A 14,920-nucleotide genomic window follows, 5' to 3' on the forward strand; every position below is an offset into this window, starting at 1 on the left:
GAATTATAAGAAATACCAGAAGGAAAAGGAGAATTGAAGAAGAAAGCCAAATTCAATTTTAGACAAAGTGAGTCTGAGTTGCATTGTGACTTAGCTTGAGTTCCCAATAATATAGAACCTTAAAGAAGGTCCTTCACGCAGTTAATTTACTTGGGAAGTAATTCCAGGTGCGGGAGGGGGCAGGAGGGCAGGAATGGCAGACACGGGGAGTAAGTCAAGGAAAGAGGGAAAGCCAACTAATAAATGTAAAGGAATAATGGAACTAAAAATTCACCACTGGCAACCATGATCATAATTGATTCAGACAAGAATCATCAATGGATACCAAAATTATTGAGTGTAAGTTTGAAGAATAACAGGTATTACTGTTTGAAGACAATTCTCCATGGGTCTTACAAGCAGGGGCACTGATTGCCTTTGTTCTGGACTCTCTTTTCAAGAATATTTATATAATGAGCAACCTTGGAAGACAGGAACAGTGCCTTCCTCCTGAGCAAAGGGCAGGCTGTTTACTATCCAGGATAACTCCCTGGAGCAAAGGTCACACAGGCTTACTTACACCCATTATAAAAGATATGCATTTCATAAACTTGGGGTTTCTCTCAAATGCAAATCTTTCTTTGCGTGTGTCACCTGGTCAAACTGGCATCATCCTGTGGGAATTGAGTTGGGAAAATCAGTGCAAATACTGACACAATTGCTATTGCTGTTGCCCTGAGTAAGAAATTCAACTTTATCTCTGCATTAGTTTCCCAGCTGCTAAAACAAATACCAATCCAGATGGGTTGGTTTACACAACAGAAATGTACTGGCTCACAGTTTTGAGGTTTCATCGACGGGATGCTTTCTCTCCCTTAAGAAAGACTGCAATGTACTGGGGCTGGCTGACTGCAATCCTTGCTCCTTGGCTTTTCTGTCACAGGGCGATGCACATGAAGGCAGCTTCTCCTTTCTTTTCTGGCTTTTGCTGACTTCTGGCTGTGGTCCCAGACTTCTTTCTCTGACTTTCACTCTACTTATAAAGGACTCCAGTAATCAGGATTAAAGCCCAAGGTGATTGTGCTGGCCCACACCTTAACTGAAGTAGCACCTTAAAGAGATCTTATTTATAATGGTCCATACCCACTAGTTTGTGACCAAGACCAAGAACATGTCAAAACTGGGGTTCAAAATTCAACCCACCACAATCTCTGACCCAGGTATCTAGTACCTTCTGCCAAGGCTGTTCTTTGTTTTCTTTCTGTTTTTGTTTTTTAACTTCATGTCAACTTCAAAATAAAATAAAGTAACAGACAAAAGGCAGCTTAACAAATTATGCAAGTATTACTCTGTCCAGGCACATTTATCTTATTTAGTCCTAAACAAACTCAATTGTTTCTCCAGTGTTTCAAAAAGATGCGCTCTTTGAAGGTCACTTATTTGTGAATAAACTTTTGATTGTCTTAGGCATGGCCCAGAGCACCTAACACCTAAAACTATCAGTCACAGGATGAGTCCAGGGATAATCTACCAACTTTAATAAAACGTATTAGTAAGAAGTGAGGGGAAATTTTCTCATTTAAAAGTATTACTTAGGGTGGCAGACTTGGCCCAGTGGTTAGGGCATCCGTCTACCAAAAGGGAGGTCTGAGGTTCAAACCCCGGGGGGCCTCCTTGACCCATGTGGAGCTGGCGCATGTGCAGTGCTGATGCGCACAAGGAGTGCCCTGCCATGCAGGGGTGTCCCCGCGCTGGGGAGCCCCACACACAAGAAGTGTGCCCTGTAAGGAGAGCCGCCCCGCGTGAAAGAAAGTGCAGCCTGCCCAGGAATGGCGCCGCACACGTGGAGGGCTGACACAACAAGATGATGCAACAAAAAGAAACACAGATTCCCATGCCGCTGACAAAAGAAGTGGACAAAGAAGATGCAGCAAATAGACGCAGAGAACAGACAACCAGGGTGGGGGGGGGGAGGGGAGAGAAATAAATAAATAAATAAATCTTTTTTAAAAATAAAAATAAAAGTATTACTTAGGGAGCAGCTGTGGCTCAAGCAGTTGAATGCCTGCCTCCCACATGGGAGGTCCTGGGTTTGGTTCCCAGTGCCTCCTAAAGAAAAAACAGACAGACAAGGAGCAAACAACAAACAAAAACAAGGAGAGACAAGGGAGCCATAGGGGTGGAGGGTGGGGGGTGAAGAGAATCAATAAACTAGCATTAAAAAAAAACAACTCAGGGAAGCCGATGTGGCTCAGTGGTTGAGTGCCAGCTTCCCTCATACAAGGTCTCATGTTCAATCCCCGTCCCTGGTACCTCAAAAAAAAAAAGTATTACTTAATTCAGAGTTTGGAGTTCATGATCATTATGTAATTTCTTCAATCAGTTGAAACTAAAAGAAATTTTTGACAATAAAAGGACTCTTCATTCTTGAAAAGACAGAGAACCATGATTCTAGTCTACAAAAGACTCTATGGATAAAAATTAGAAAATCAAACTACATAACTAGCAATACATATTTATATTCATATTGTTCATTTCTCAATCACTTTGTTTAAAGTGCCTATTTATAAAAAACAAAATAACACGTCTTCTTAGGAATAAATGGCAGGATACATTAGAACTTAGCATGAGTAAATGAGTTTAACTCATGGTTAATTAAGTCTCAATTTTTAAATACCTGTATCACTTACAGACTCTTTTACTAGTATTTTATCCAAGAAAGTACTTAAACACTAAAACACTTTACAGAAAAATAAACATTTTCACATAAATGAACCACCACATACTATAAAACTTCTAAACTAAATCTGCTGTCTGAGATGCCATTCAAAACATTTATTTGAAAATACTAAAGTCTTGGGTATTTTCCAGCAGTATTGTGAACAAAGCATCTAGAGAATGTGTTGACTATAACACAGATCAGCATGTTAAATAACAAGCTTCATCTGACTTTGCAAAATGTTCCAACTTTTGAAACAGAAAATGACCTGTTAGACATTTCAAAGCTGCTAGAAATCACCCAGCCAACAGAACAAATCTTTACTTTTGAAGGACTAGAAAAGTTAATTCAAAACAGTACATAAGAACTATACTTACTAACATGTACAGTTTTCTAGATTTTTAAAAACTATATAAAATCAGAAACAGAAATACTGACAGGTAGGTTGACTAAAAAGTTCATTATCTAATGCCTTCTCTCCCTTGAAGTAAAATTTAAGATTAACAATTCAAATCTAGTTTATAAAAAGAATTACCATGAAACTTTTATTTTTTATATAAGTTCATGTAACTAACTTTCAGGCAACTATAAACGCTAAATATTAAAGATTAAGAAAGGCAAAGATCAAATGATTCTTACCAGAAGACCTCCTAACCTAACCTGCATCCAAACAACTCTAATCAACAAATGAAACTGGACCCTACATTAAAAATTGATCGAATGCCCACTGCTAACACTGTAATATAAAGGAAGAAGAAATTCTGCTGATAAATGATTCTTATAAAAGATTATTCAAAATCTAAGTGAGCATCTATAGAATCAAAGATCAAGTTCCACAAAACTATTCAAAATTATGAGCTATCCTAAACAATCTTAAGACTCTCATTTCTTATTTCCAGTAGTACAAAGTTCTACATTCATATCTGAATATAATGTATATCACGAACTAAAATTCGAAAAACCAGTGAAGTGAGAACAATGGCTGTCCCCGAATCTCCTCCCCCAACACATATAACACAGTTTTGCATTTGGAGGAACTGAAAAGACAAATATTTACAGCTGTATAAGCTTGATTATAGTACTTTTGGGTTTTTTTTTTGTTTTTTTTGTTTTTTAGTACTTTTGGTTTTGAAGAATCTTTATGAAAAGTCATTTTGAAGTTTAAAAATGTAACAAAAAAGTCACCTATTTTTATTCTCCAAATTATGTTAAGATACTATATAGTCCTACACTGCTAAAGTCACAGTTGGTTGTATTATTATTATTATTATATTTCTATAATTATGCTCTCTCTCATCTCTACTCATATTTCAGTAACCAGATATGCCATTTTTTAGGAATTTGGTGAAGTACCTTTAACAATCTTTTGTTTTAAAAATACTTTTTTGAATTTCAAAGTTAAACTCTCACAAATGTCTTGTCAATTGAGATGGCCATTTGCAATGGCCTCAGGAGATCAGGTATTTCAGAAACCTTTCTGTGGTATCAAGTCAGAAAACAAAGGAAGAATAGAAATGAGAATGAGGTAAGAAAAATAAACATCTTTTTATTCTCATCACAAATTTGAGGAAAGGGATGGGGCAGAGATTTACAACAGGTCTCCTCAGGAAGTCCAGAAAACGATGAATGAGAATAACCTAAGTCACAAAAATATAGAGAGGAAAACAGCTTTTCAAAACAGTATCCTAAAAAGAAAAGACACTGAAGTCTTAGAAATCTATTAGAACTGCTTCTATTTGGCTTTACATCTAATTATTAGCTTTTTAAAGGGACTTATTATTGGTTTGCTGGAGATAAACTCTACACTAAAACTGCGGTTTTATATGGACCTAACAAGGGTCACACATAAATTATTTTTGTCATCTATTGCAAGCCCCACAGAAAAACTGAGAATTTTTTACATTAGTTATAAAAAGCCACATTGCCAATACATAGTACTATAAAATAACGTGTATCAGAATTATAATGATAAGAAAATTTTATTTCTCCAGATTTATACAGCTGAAAAGAATTTTTATGGGAAACGGACTTTGGCCCAGTGGTTAGGGCGACCGTCTACCACATGGGAGGTCCGCGGTTCAAACCCCGGGCCTCCTTGACCTGTGTGGAGCTGGCCCATGCGCAGTGCTGATGCGCGCAGGGAGTGCCATGCTACACAGGGGTGTCCCCCGCGTAGGGGAGCCCCCACGCGCAAGGAGTGCACCCATGAGCAGAGCCGCCCAGCGTGAAGGAGGGAGCAGCCTGCCGAGGAATGGCGCCGCCCACACTTCCCGTGCCGCTGACGACAACAGAAGCGGACAGAGAAACAAGACGCAGCAAAAAGACACAGAAAACAGACAACCCGGGGAGGGGAGGGGAATTAAATAAATAAAAATAAATCTTTAAAAAAAAAAAAAAAAAAGAATTTTTAAATGCCATCAACACATAAAAAGACAGGAAGCAGATTTGGCTCAACTTACAGAACGTCCGCCTACCATATAGGAGGTCCAGGGTTCAAACCAAGGGCCTCCTGACCCGTGTGGTGACCTGGCCCGCATGCAAGGAGTGCGGTGCCACATGGGATGTCCCCGGCGTAGGGGAGCCCTACACACAAGGAGTGTGACTCATAAGGAGGGCCGCCCCACGCAAAAAAAGTACAACCTGCCCAGGAGTGGCACCCCACACACAGAGAGCTGACGCAGCAAGATGATGCAACAAAAAAGAGACACAGATTCCCTGTGCCGCTGACAAGAATTCAAGCAGACACAGAAGAACACACAGCAAATGGACAGAGAGAGCAGACAACAGGAGTAGGGGGAGAAATTAATTAAAAAATAAATCTTTAAAAAAAAACATAAAAAGACAAAAGGATGACTAAGAAAATTGAAGTTGCATAAGTAATTAATAGTTAACATATTTTAAGGTTAAAAATTAATGCCAACCATTGATGCCATGGAAAATTTTTTTTTTAATTATAAATCATTTAACTGAAAATAGCTGCAAAGAAATTACAGTCTACTGATGAGAAATTCAAATAGCAACTAAAAATTTTTTATTAGCCAAAACTGACCTCATGCCATTTTTCAGGCATTTGCAAAAGAAGTCTACATAGAATCTCAGATGTGAAAATAATAATTACATATTAATTATGCATGATGAACATGCCATTACTATATGACAATATTTATTTACTATGTTAACACTTAAAATGTTATATAGTCATAGAAACCTTGCAAGCAGAATAAAAAATTACCACTAAGCCAGTTATTATTACCTGGATCCATACTGCTAGAAACAGACTTGATTAATAAGTGAAATTTAACGTATTTTGCTATAAGACCTGAAAATATACACATGGTTCACTCCAGGAAGAATTTCAGCATAGCAATCATTTTTAATTATTCAATTACAATAAAATTACAAAATATTCAGGAAAAAGAGACTATTTCCTTCCAGTCACTTCAATTATGTTTGTGTTATTACATACAATCATAAAATATGTATAACTTGATATGCTAATTTGTCCTTTTATAGGATATTTTGATCATTATTTTGGATAGCAGCACAAAATTCCACTATACATGCATATAATTTACTTGCTGGACCAATTTTTTTCCAATTATTTTCATTATTCATATAAAGTTAAAATGAACATTTTCATATAAATAGCTTTTTGTACATTTCTTAATTTTCTTAGTATGGATTTTCAGAAATGGAACTTGATAAATACTGCCAAATTTTGCTTTGCAAAATACAGGTGTACTGTTGTTGCTTTTTAATGTCACCACAAGAAACAAATATTTTAAGATTTAAAGTTTGAAACATAAACTACAATAGAAAAGAAACTACAATAGAAATGAGTCAGAATGGCAGAGAATACAGAGAACAGAACCGATATGGAAATAAGATCATCAATTAAATTTGAGGTACCTGTGAGGGAAAAATATGAAGAAGTTCAATAAGTAGTCAAACTATGAGTTAAGATGGGGGAAGCAGACTTGGCCCAGTGGTTACAGCGTCCACCTACCACATGGGAGGTCCATGGTTCAAACCCCAGGCCTCCTTGACCTGTGTGGAGCTGGCCCACGCACAGTGCTGATGCACGCAAGGAGTGCTGTGCCACGCAGGGGTGTCCCAGCATAAGGGAGCCCCAGGCGCAAGGAGTGCGCCCCGTAAGGAGAGCCACCCAGCGCGAAAAGAAAGTGCAGCCTGCCCGGGAATGGCGCTGCACACACAGAGAGGTAACACAACAAGATGACGCAACAAAAAGAAACACAGATTCCTGTGCTGCTGACAACAACAGAAGCGGACAAAGAAGAACACGCCGCAAACAGACACAGAGAACAGACAACTGGGGCGGGGCGGGGAATAAAATAAATAAATAAATCTTAAAAAAAAAATTATGAGTTAAGAGTTCAGAATGAGTAGTGTAAGATAGTGTCTATCAGGCACTCTAGAGGTTATAAAAAGAAGTAAGGCATGGTCCCTGATGCTATTTTATATATTCATACATATATATGTGTGTATATATATATTCAGATGCTATTTTATATATTCATACATATGTGTGTGTGTGTGTGTGTGTGTGTGTGTGTGTGTGTGTGTGAGATCTTCCCCCAAAATATAGTTGATTTCTAATATGAATTGAATGATTTCATTTTCTTCCAATTAGATTATTGGGAAACAATTCCAAACTGGAGGCATCTTCAGGTGTGAGATACTTTTAAAAGAGATTTTTCAAGTTGTCTCAACCAGATAATTACACTATTTAAGTAGTTAGTGTTAAAGGAAAAGTTTATCACAATAACAAAATTCAATAATTTTTGTTCATACTTTTATTTTTATTTTCTGTTGTTCATACTTTTAAATGATCTTTTTAAAACACCACAATAAATATTAACACAACTTGAAGAAGCTGGACTCTTTCTGACATTTTCAATATTATTTAAATATTTCATAATTAACAAAATGAAATAAACAGTCTTAAGAAGCTTGAATGTGCTATATTTAAAACATTACTCTTCTTAGGCAGTGTTTTCCTAACATTTATGAACATTAAAAAAAATTTGGAGTACTTAGCTAATTTCACTTATTACTTGCTCAAAGCAAGAATCATGTTTTATTCTCCTCTTTCATAACACAGTAACTTGCACATAGTGATCATTCAAATTTGTACTAGAAAATATAGTTTTCCTACAAATATTTTATCATCATAGCATATGCTATAAGATTTCATTTATTTGAGGTCAGAACCTGTGATCCAATTACAACAAAAGATTTAAAGCATAAAGTGATTAAAAATCTATTATTTTTGGACCCAACACTACTTTAACTTTAAATTAAAATACAAAACTACAATTAATATAAGCCACAGATACTTGCACTGTTGCCACTGGAACTGATTACACAATGGCCTAAAACATGTTTTTGTTTTATTTTGAGAATGTGGTGATCCACAGCATCACAGCTATAGGTTATATAGTGAAATAACCAGTTATTTTCACTGTCATTTTATGTCACCATATCCTGTTTAATATCAAGAGAAACTGTAATAAATTACATATTTAAAGCCCTCAGAAGTATATTAATTTAAATTTCACTTTGGAAGAAATGTCTCTAGAAAGTCAGGTTCAATTTTCAATATGTTATCACTCTATCTAACTTATTAACTATTTAAAACTGTAGCATTATATATCTAAAGTCGTATAGTTTACCAAACCTACAAGACTCTTTTTGTATTATTAAACAGATAACACACAGTTGAAACACACAAATGAATTTTTAGGTCTTTCAATAACTGTTCTTAAAGGGTAGGAAACATTCTGTAAGCAAGTTATTTCTGCAAATGTTTCAAAGTTTACTATTTTGTTTTTTAAAATCAGCAAAATAGTTTGCATAATTTATGAATAATATGCAACAAGGTAAAGTATAAACAATTTGGAATATAAATGCTCTTAGCAAATCAAATACTTTTTTTAAAAATTTCCATAATGGCATAATTGGATAGTCAAATACAACCAAGATCTATATTTTCTCTCAAATCTTAAAGGCAATTTTAATAGGTCATATGTAATCAAACAGAACATAATAAATGACTACAAAATTTTAAAAGGGGGAGGGACTCAGACTCTATTAATCTATTTATTTCAATACTCATCAAAACCTAAATAATTTTTCCAACTAAAATAGTTATTCCACAGCATAAGCAATTATGTAAAATATAAGGAATTATTTCTGACCAGCCCTCGCAATTCTTACTTTCAGTGAGACCAGGAGTTATGCTAAAACCTCAACCTTTAACAAATTATGTCCCTACTTAATCAGACAAGTACAACTCAAAGGAGAAAAACTCTATTTTCCATTTATTCTTCTATAAATTAAATCTCCATTTAAATCCCCACTTTTTTAAGTGTAATCTTCTTGTTTAAAAAAAAAATGACAAGGTTAGCGTCAAAGAAAATGCAAAGTAAAAAGTATATCTGGAAATCTAATCTTTTTTAAAAAGTGGCATTTATCTCAGATAAAATGGACTGTGTGATATATCAGAGAAATCTGGGTTTTAATTCATACAGTTTGAAAAACCAAATCCATATATTATATGTCCCTGAGTTTTATTTTTAAAGGTCCCCAAAAACTAAAAAAAAAAAAAAAAAACAGAACAAAAATCCTGTAACTCAAACTCACTTTAATAGCAATAATATGTTCTGTGCTCTTCACACTTCCATTTCAGTTTAGGCCTGAAACAAAAGACATTTTAAAGAACTGTATAAAAAGTTTACCTTCCCTAAATTCTACATAAAGATTAAATTTTTTTTAAACTATTATTTAAACTATTAAATTTTTTAAAAATGTAAATCTGTTTATTAATTGTCTCCAAACCAGGCCAGAACCACAAATGTCACCCCAAAAATACAGCATTTCAAAACTCTTCCAGTTTTTTAAATTTCCACACAAGTATTAAAACGGAGTGTCTAGGTCCCTAGTATAACAGAACCAAAGTGTTGCTTTTTGTAGGGAAATATGACCCAAGTATCAACTGAGAAGAGCCACATCTGCTAAAAAGCTCTAGGTCTAATCTGACAAATACTTATGTATCCTCCAAGTATCTACTGTACTTTGGTGCTAAAAATTACTAAGCTAAGGTTCAAAAGAAAACCTATGACAAAGCTAGAGAAGCAGCTAATATTAAGTTGTTCTTCCTCAAACCACTCAATTATACCAAGTCAACTAAAAAAAAGTGATCAATACTTTAAGTTTGCCACATAAGTGCCTATCCTAAAAACCTCCACTGATTCAAAACTTCTAATCCAAACATAGATCCCTATTGAATTTATTTTAAGAGCCTAAAGGTACTGGGAAAGATACATTTTTATATTGCTGTATCCAAAACCAGTAAGGGCATTTAAAATAATTATTTCAGACTCACATTTATATCAATATACACAGGGTTGCCCATCACAAAGCTTTCAGCAACTTAATGTTGTTCTCTCTACTCTGGCAAAGAAAAATACTATACCCCAGTAGAGGGGGATGGGAAAGCTGTTAACACACACACACACACACACACACACACACACGCAGATTCCTCCATTTTAACAAAGCCCTAGTAGTTTGTCTTCAGAAGTAACTTCCAAGTTAAACATACCAAACTGTCAGCTTCAGACATTAGAAAATTAGAATTGCTGCAACTCAGAAATTCTACAACATGAATATTTATTTTACATCAACAATACAATTATATATCAAGTTATTTTTGTGTCCTTTAATAGTTAAGAGGCAGGAATAACAACTTCTGGAGGGATATTTTAAATATTTTATAACTAAAATTTGCCATGCCATCCTCTCGTCTCCAAACTCAAACACAACGCAGTAGAAACATTTTTATGCCTTCAGCCAACCAATAAAGCAATTCTAGTCTACCATATAATCCTGGTGAACTGTTGCAATGAGATCAGAATATTAAATTAACTCCTACCTGGAAATACAATGTTAACTTCAAAAGTTACCAGAATAACAGTCGTTCTAAACTTCAAATGAAAAAGGCATGCAAACAAGGACTCAATTCAATAGCTGGGTCAGGTTTGGGAATCAGTATTCCAGCATTCTGAAATTTACATTTTCCCCCTCCTCCCTCACAAATGCCTTCAGTGTTTCTGTAATAAATACTTAAAATAATAGTTCAGTCAAAAAGTTCCTTTGATAGCTACTGTTTTCAAAGTTCCAAGGGAAAAAAAATAAAAGTTTTCAATGCCTTGCATTAAACGTAAACACTACGTGACCATGCCATACTTGCTACTGTAACCTATCTGTAATCGGCATTCCATTACATGGTATGCCATGACAGAACAACCAAAACATTAAAATAATATACTGTAAAGCTTCCTTTCAAGCATATTTACAAGAATTATCTCATAGAAATACCCATTTTAATGTGACTCTCAAACTCCATGCCCAGAAGCCAATGACTGGTTTATAAGCAAGATAATGACTAGCTCAATGGAAAAGGTACTATGACAAGTAAGACTGGCTCACCATGTTACAATCTGTTTACCTAATATGTACTTTAGCTACTGTAGTCAGCAATGTCCAAATATAAATTTGAAACATATATCGGCCAGTTCTGTTCTGATTTCAAGCTTCATTTTACCTTTTAAAAACACAGTTTTAATCTAAAGTTCTCCATAAGTATTTTTAGAAAATACATTGCCTAGAATAAATAAAAGAAATTAAATTGTTATTCAATTTTCCATCGGTACAAAATACAAAGAAATATCTAAAAAATATCAACCATTCTAGCATAATTCTACTTTCACACAAATTATGGACATGTTTCAAAAATTAAACCTCAAACAGGTTGAGCATCATATTTCATAAATAAGAGTTTGCTACACTTTATGAATACAGACATAAATATGCCAAGAAACACTAAATTGGTTTAAAAGTAAAGAACTTCATTTGGTTCAACTTTAATTACTTTCATAGGCATGAATATAAAAGAAAATCAATAAAACTTTTAAAAGGTCAGTCGTATTTTGTTTACTTAAAATACTAAGCTTAATCATGACCAATCAAAACCTTATCATTGCTCATTGTATAAAATTAGCACACTTGCAAACATAAGATGAGGCTTGCCCAACTTTTAAAAACTGAATCTGAGGATGTAGGATAAAAATGTTTTAATTCGAAGAAAAAGCAAAACTCACGGATCCTGCCCAAAGGTTTAAATTTAAAATGGGAACCTCTTTAAGAAATTGAAAGCAAACGGCAAATAAACCTCTGAAACAAACTAATGGTTTGAAAAGAAATATTTCCACTTTAGAAGCTACACCTTATAAGCAAACGAGAGAGAGAAAGGAAGGAAGGAAGAAAGGTCAGCCGGTCTTCCAACAATTAGAAGGTACACAAGAGCACAAGAACACACAGGTTTACCAGCTAACTTTTCCGCTCCAGTAAGACCTCAAAACAAAGTTGACAACCGAACCAATCATAAGCTTTCCCCGTTAAACTGGACGATAACCTGAAAAACTTTACTCTTGCTAAAGAAGCTCCTTACAGTTAGAGGCAGCGCGATGACGGGCGGGAAATAAATGCCCTAACAGGGCAGCAAGGGGCTGTGGACACACGGCTCAGGACTGAGCGTGTTCGGGCCACTCTGCACGGGTCCCAGGTAACTGAGCACACACCCCTCGGCGCAACTCCTCAGCTTCAGGCTTCGCCGAGAGCCACACACCATTTTAAAACAGCCGTCTCCCTCCTGACAGGAAAACAGACCTCTCCCCATCGGAGGCTCCCCGCGACTTCTCCCTGCGCGGCGAAGGCCAGCGGGCGGCCGCCGCCGGGACGAGAGGGGCCGGCCACAGCCCCGCGCGCGGCCGCCACGCCTTCCCGGCCGCGGCAGGGACGCGGAGGGCGCCGCGCATCACATTTCTCCTCCCCAACAGCCTCACGCACTCACGTCCCCGGAGCCGACAGCCTCCGCGCCCGCCGCTCCGCGCCGCCGGCGGCCGGGCCCCGACGCCAGGGAGGCAGCCATCGGCCGGGGCGCCCGAGTGGCGCGTGTGCGTGCGAGCGAGCGTTTGTGTTTGTTCCCCTTAACCAAAGAAAAGAGGTATCCGTAGTAACGGCCCGGGGCCGGGGTGGGGCGAGAGAGGCCCCCAGCGGGACTAAACAAAACTTCGGTTGCCGGGAAGAGCCGTTGCGCAACCCCGGCCGGGGGAGGCCGGGGGAGGCCGGGGGAGGCCGCGGCCGCTCGGCGCAGCCCCGGCGCGGCTTCCCCGAGGCTGCGCCGCCGCTCGCAGGAGCCGCGCGCGGGTCCCCGCGCCCCGCGGCAGAGGTGCCGCCGGGCCCGGGCGCAGACCCGAGCCGGGCCGGCCAGGGAAGCGCGCGAGCCCCGGGGCGCGGCGGGGCCGCGGGGCGCGCGGCGGGCGCAGGGGGTGGGGCCGCCCGGGGGGGTCGGGCTCGGGCGGGTCCCTCGCGCGGCCCCAGGCCCCCCGCCCCGGGGTGGGGGCGCCGCTCGCCCGGCTCGCTCACCTTCTTAGAGGCCCGCGCTCTCCCCTCTTCGGGCGGCAGCAGCCCTGAGCATGTCCGGGGCGGGGGACGGGGTCGCGCCGGGGACGGGAGCCGGGCGCTTCAGCAGGCGGCACCACCCAGCCCGGGCTCAGCCCCTCTCCGCGGCCGCTGCCATCTTGTCCTGGCGGCTGAGAGGAAACGGCGAGACACCCCTCCCCGACCGCTCCTGCTGCTCCCGCTGCTGCTGCTGCTGCTGCTGTGGCTGCTGAGCGCCGGGCCCGTCTCCCTCATCTTCCTGCGCGGGGACTGAGGGTGGGACGCGCGGGGCTGGGGCGGGAGGTGGCGAGAGGCCGCCGGTCGCCGCCGGCCGCTGGGGCCTACGGGCGGCGCAGCGAGCGGGGCGCGCGGCGGGTGGGGCCCATTCCTGAGGCCCCCGCCGGGAGCGAAGGAGGGAGAAGGCAGCCGCGAGGGGAGGGTCGGCGGGCCGCGGTCGCCTCGGGTCGCCGCGCTGCCGGCAGTCGTGGCCGAGGCAGCTGCCGCGGGCCGCCCCAGTCTCGGGGCCCCTCCTCCGCGCCCGCCGGCCCGGGCCTCGGCCTCCGCCTCCGCAGCGCCACCGCCCGCCCAGCAGCGCCGCGCGCCGAGCCCGTGCGGCCCCTGCAGGCTCGGGCCGCGGCGCCTCCACCAAGCCCCTCCCCGGGTCCCGCCCGGCGGCCGGCAGCTGCGCCCTCGCCGCGCCGAGCCCGCCGGGGCCGACCGGGGGCTCCCTCCCGCCAGGCCTCTCTCGAAAGAAGCAGCCATCGGCGCCCCTTTCCTGTTCCGAACCTCCGGGCCCACCCCATCAAAAATATACATTAAAAGATCCTAACACCCTAAGAAAGGGTTAAAAGGCGGAAGCAGGGTTTTACTGGCTTTTCGAGATCCTGTAATCGTAATTCCTCCTTTCATTCTAAGATCAGCCCCCACACACACCTTTTTTTGAGGGTCCAAAAATAAGGAGAGGAAAAAATGCTTAGTCGAGTGAACAATCCCAACCTAAAATAGGTCCTTCCCGCTCCCTCATCCCAAAGAGTCAAGGGAATGGTAAAATCAGGATCATGAACGGGGGAAAGTTCTCTTAGAAACTTTCCAAGAGCGTTCTCTAGGGTCCAACATCCCGTGATTGTGAAGTTCACCCACCTCTGCTTTGATAATTCTCCATCAAGGGAGTCAGTTACCCTCCCAGAGACTAGTTTCCTCCCTCCTGGAGACTAAGAAATCAACAGAATGGCCCATCTCAAAGCACGTAATCATAGAACCATAGAATTTTAGAGATGGAAGAACCTTAGAGACCCTTGGTCCACACTCTTAATTTTAACGCTAGTAACAGGATTTCAAAGAAGTCTAAGTGAGCGACCAAGACCATACACAGAAAACCCTTGTCTTCATTTCACTCCTTCTAGCCTTCCTTTTTTCCCTAAGAAAAAAATGATCTCAATTACTGATCATTCTGATTGAATTTTTTTAAATACCAATTTCCTTCCCTTCTTTTTGTTTTGAATTTTAACCATTTGGGAATGAAAGTGTCCTTTCTTGGTTCCTTTCATAATCTTCACAAGGTTTGATTTTACCACATAAATATTTATCCCCAGACATTTTCTCTTGCACTACCTCGGACAGGGCAAAGAGAGTGGCAAACTTGCTGCATATATAATACTACACTTTTATTCCCTGCTGCTCTTCGAACTAGAAGAGAAT

General features: G+C 40.3%; 1 protein-coding gene across 18 annotated transcripts in view; it reads right to left on the reverse strand.

Annotated features, from left to right (window-relative positions):
- The window catches only part of HIPK3 (homeodomain interacting protein kinase 3), a 147,900-nt gene extending 133,485 nt beyond the window's left edge, over positions 1 to 14,415 (reverse strand). For 4 of the 18 annotated variants that reach the window (XM_058305592.2, XM_023586563.3, XM_023586565.3 and 1 more), the window contains exon 1: positions 14,363 to 14,415. In XM_058305592.2, the coding sequence (XP_058161575.1) occupies positions 14,363 to 14,384 (22 nt within the window). In that variant the 5' untranslated portion in view covers positions 14,385 to 14,415. Of the gene's footprint in view, positions 1 to 9,361; positions 11,865 to 12,230; positions 12,551 to 12,632; positions 12,797 to 13,207; positions 13,766 to 14,362 lie in introns of those variants that run through there. The other 14 variants (XM_071218117.1, XM_071218113.1, XM_004446863.5 and 11 more) reach the window with 9 other exon arrangements.
- Between the last annotated feature and the right edge of the window lie 505 nt (positions 14,416 to 14,920).

This window comes from Dasypus novemcinctus, chromosome 10 (assembly GCF_030445035.2).
Source record: "Dasypus novemcinctus isolate mDasNov1 chromosome 10, mDasNov1.1.hap2, whole genome shotgun sequence".
In the NCBI taxonomy this organism is placed as follows: domain Eukaryota; kingdom Metazoa; phylum Chordata; class Mammalia; order Cingulata; family Dasypodidae; genus Dasypus; species Dasypus novemcinctus.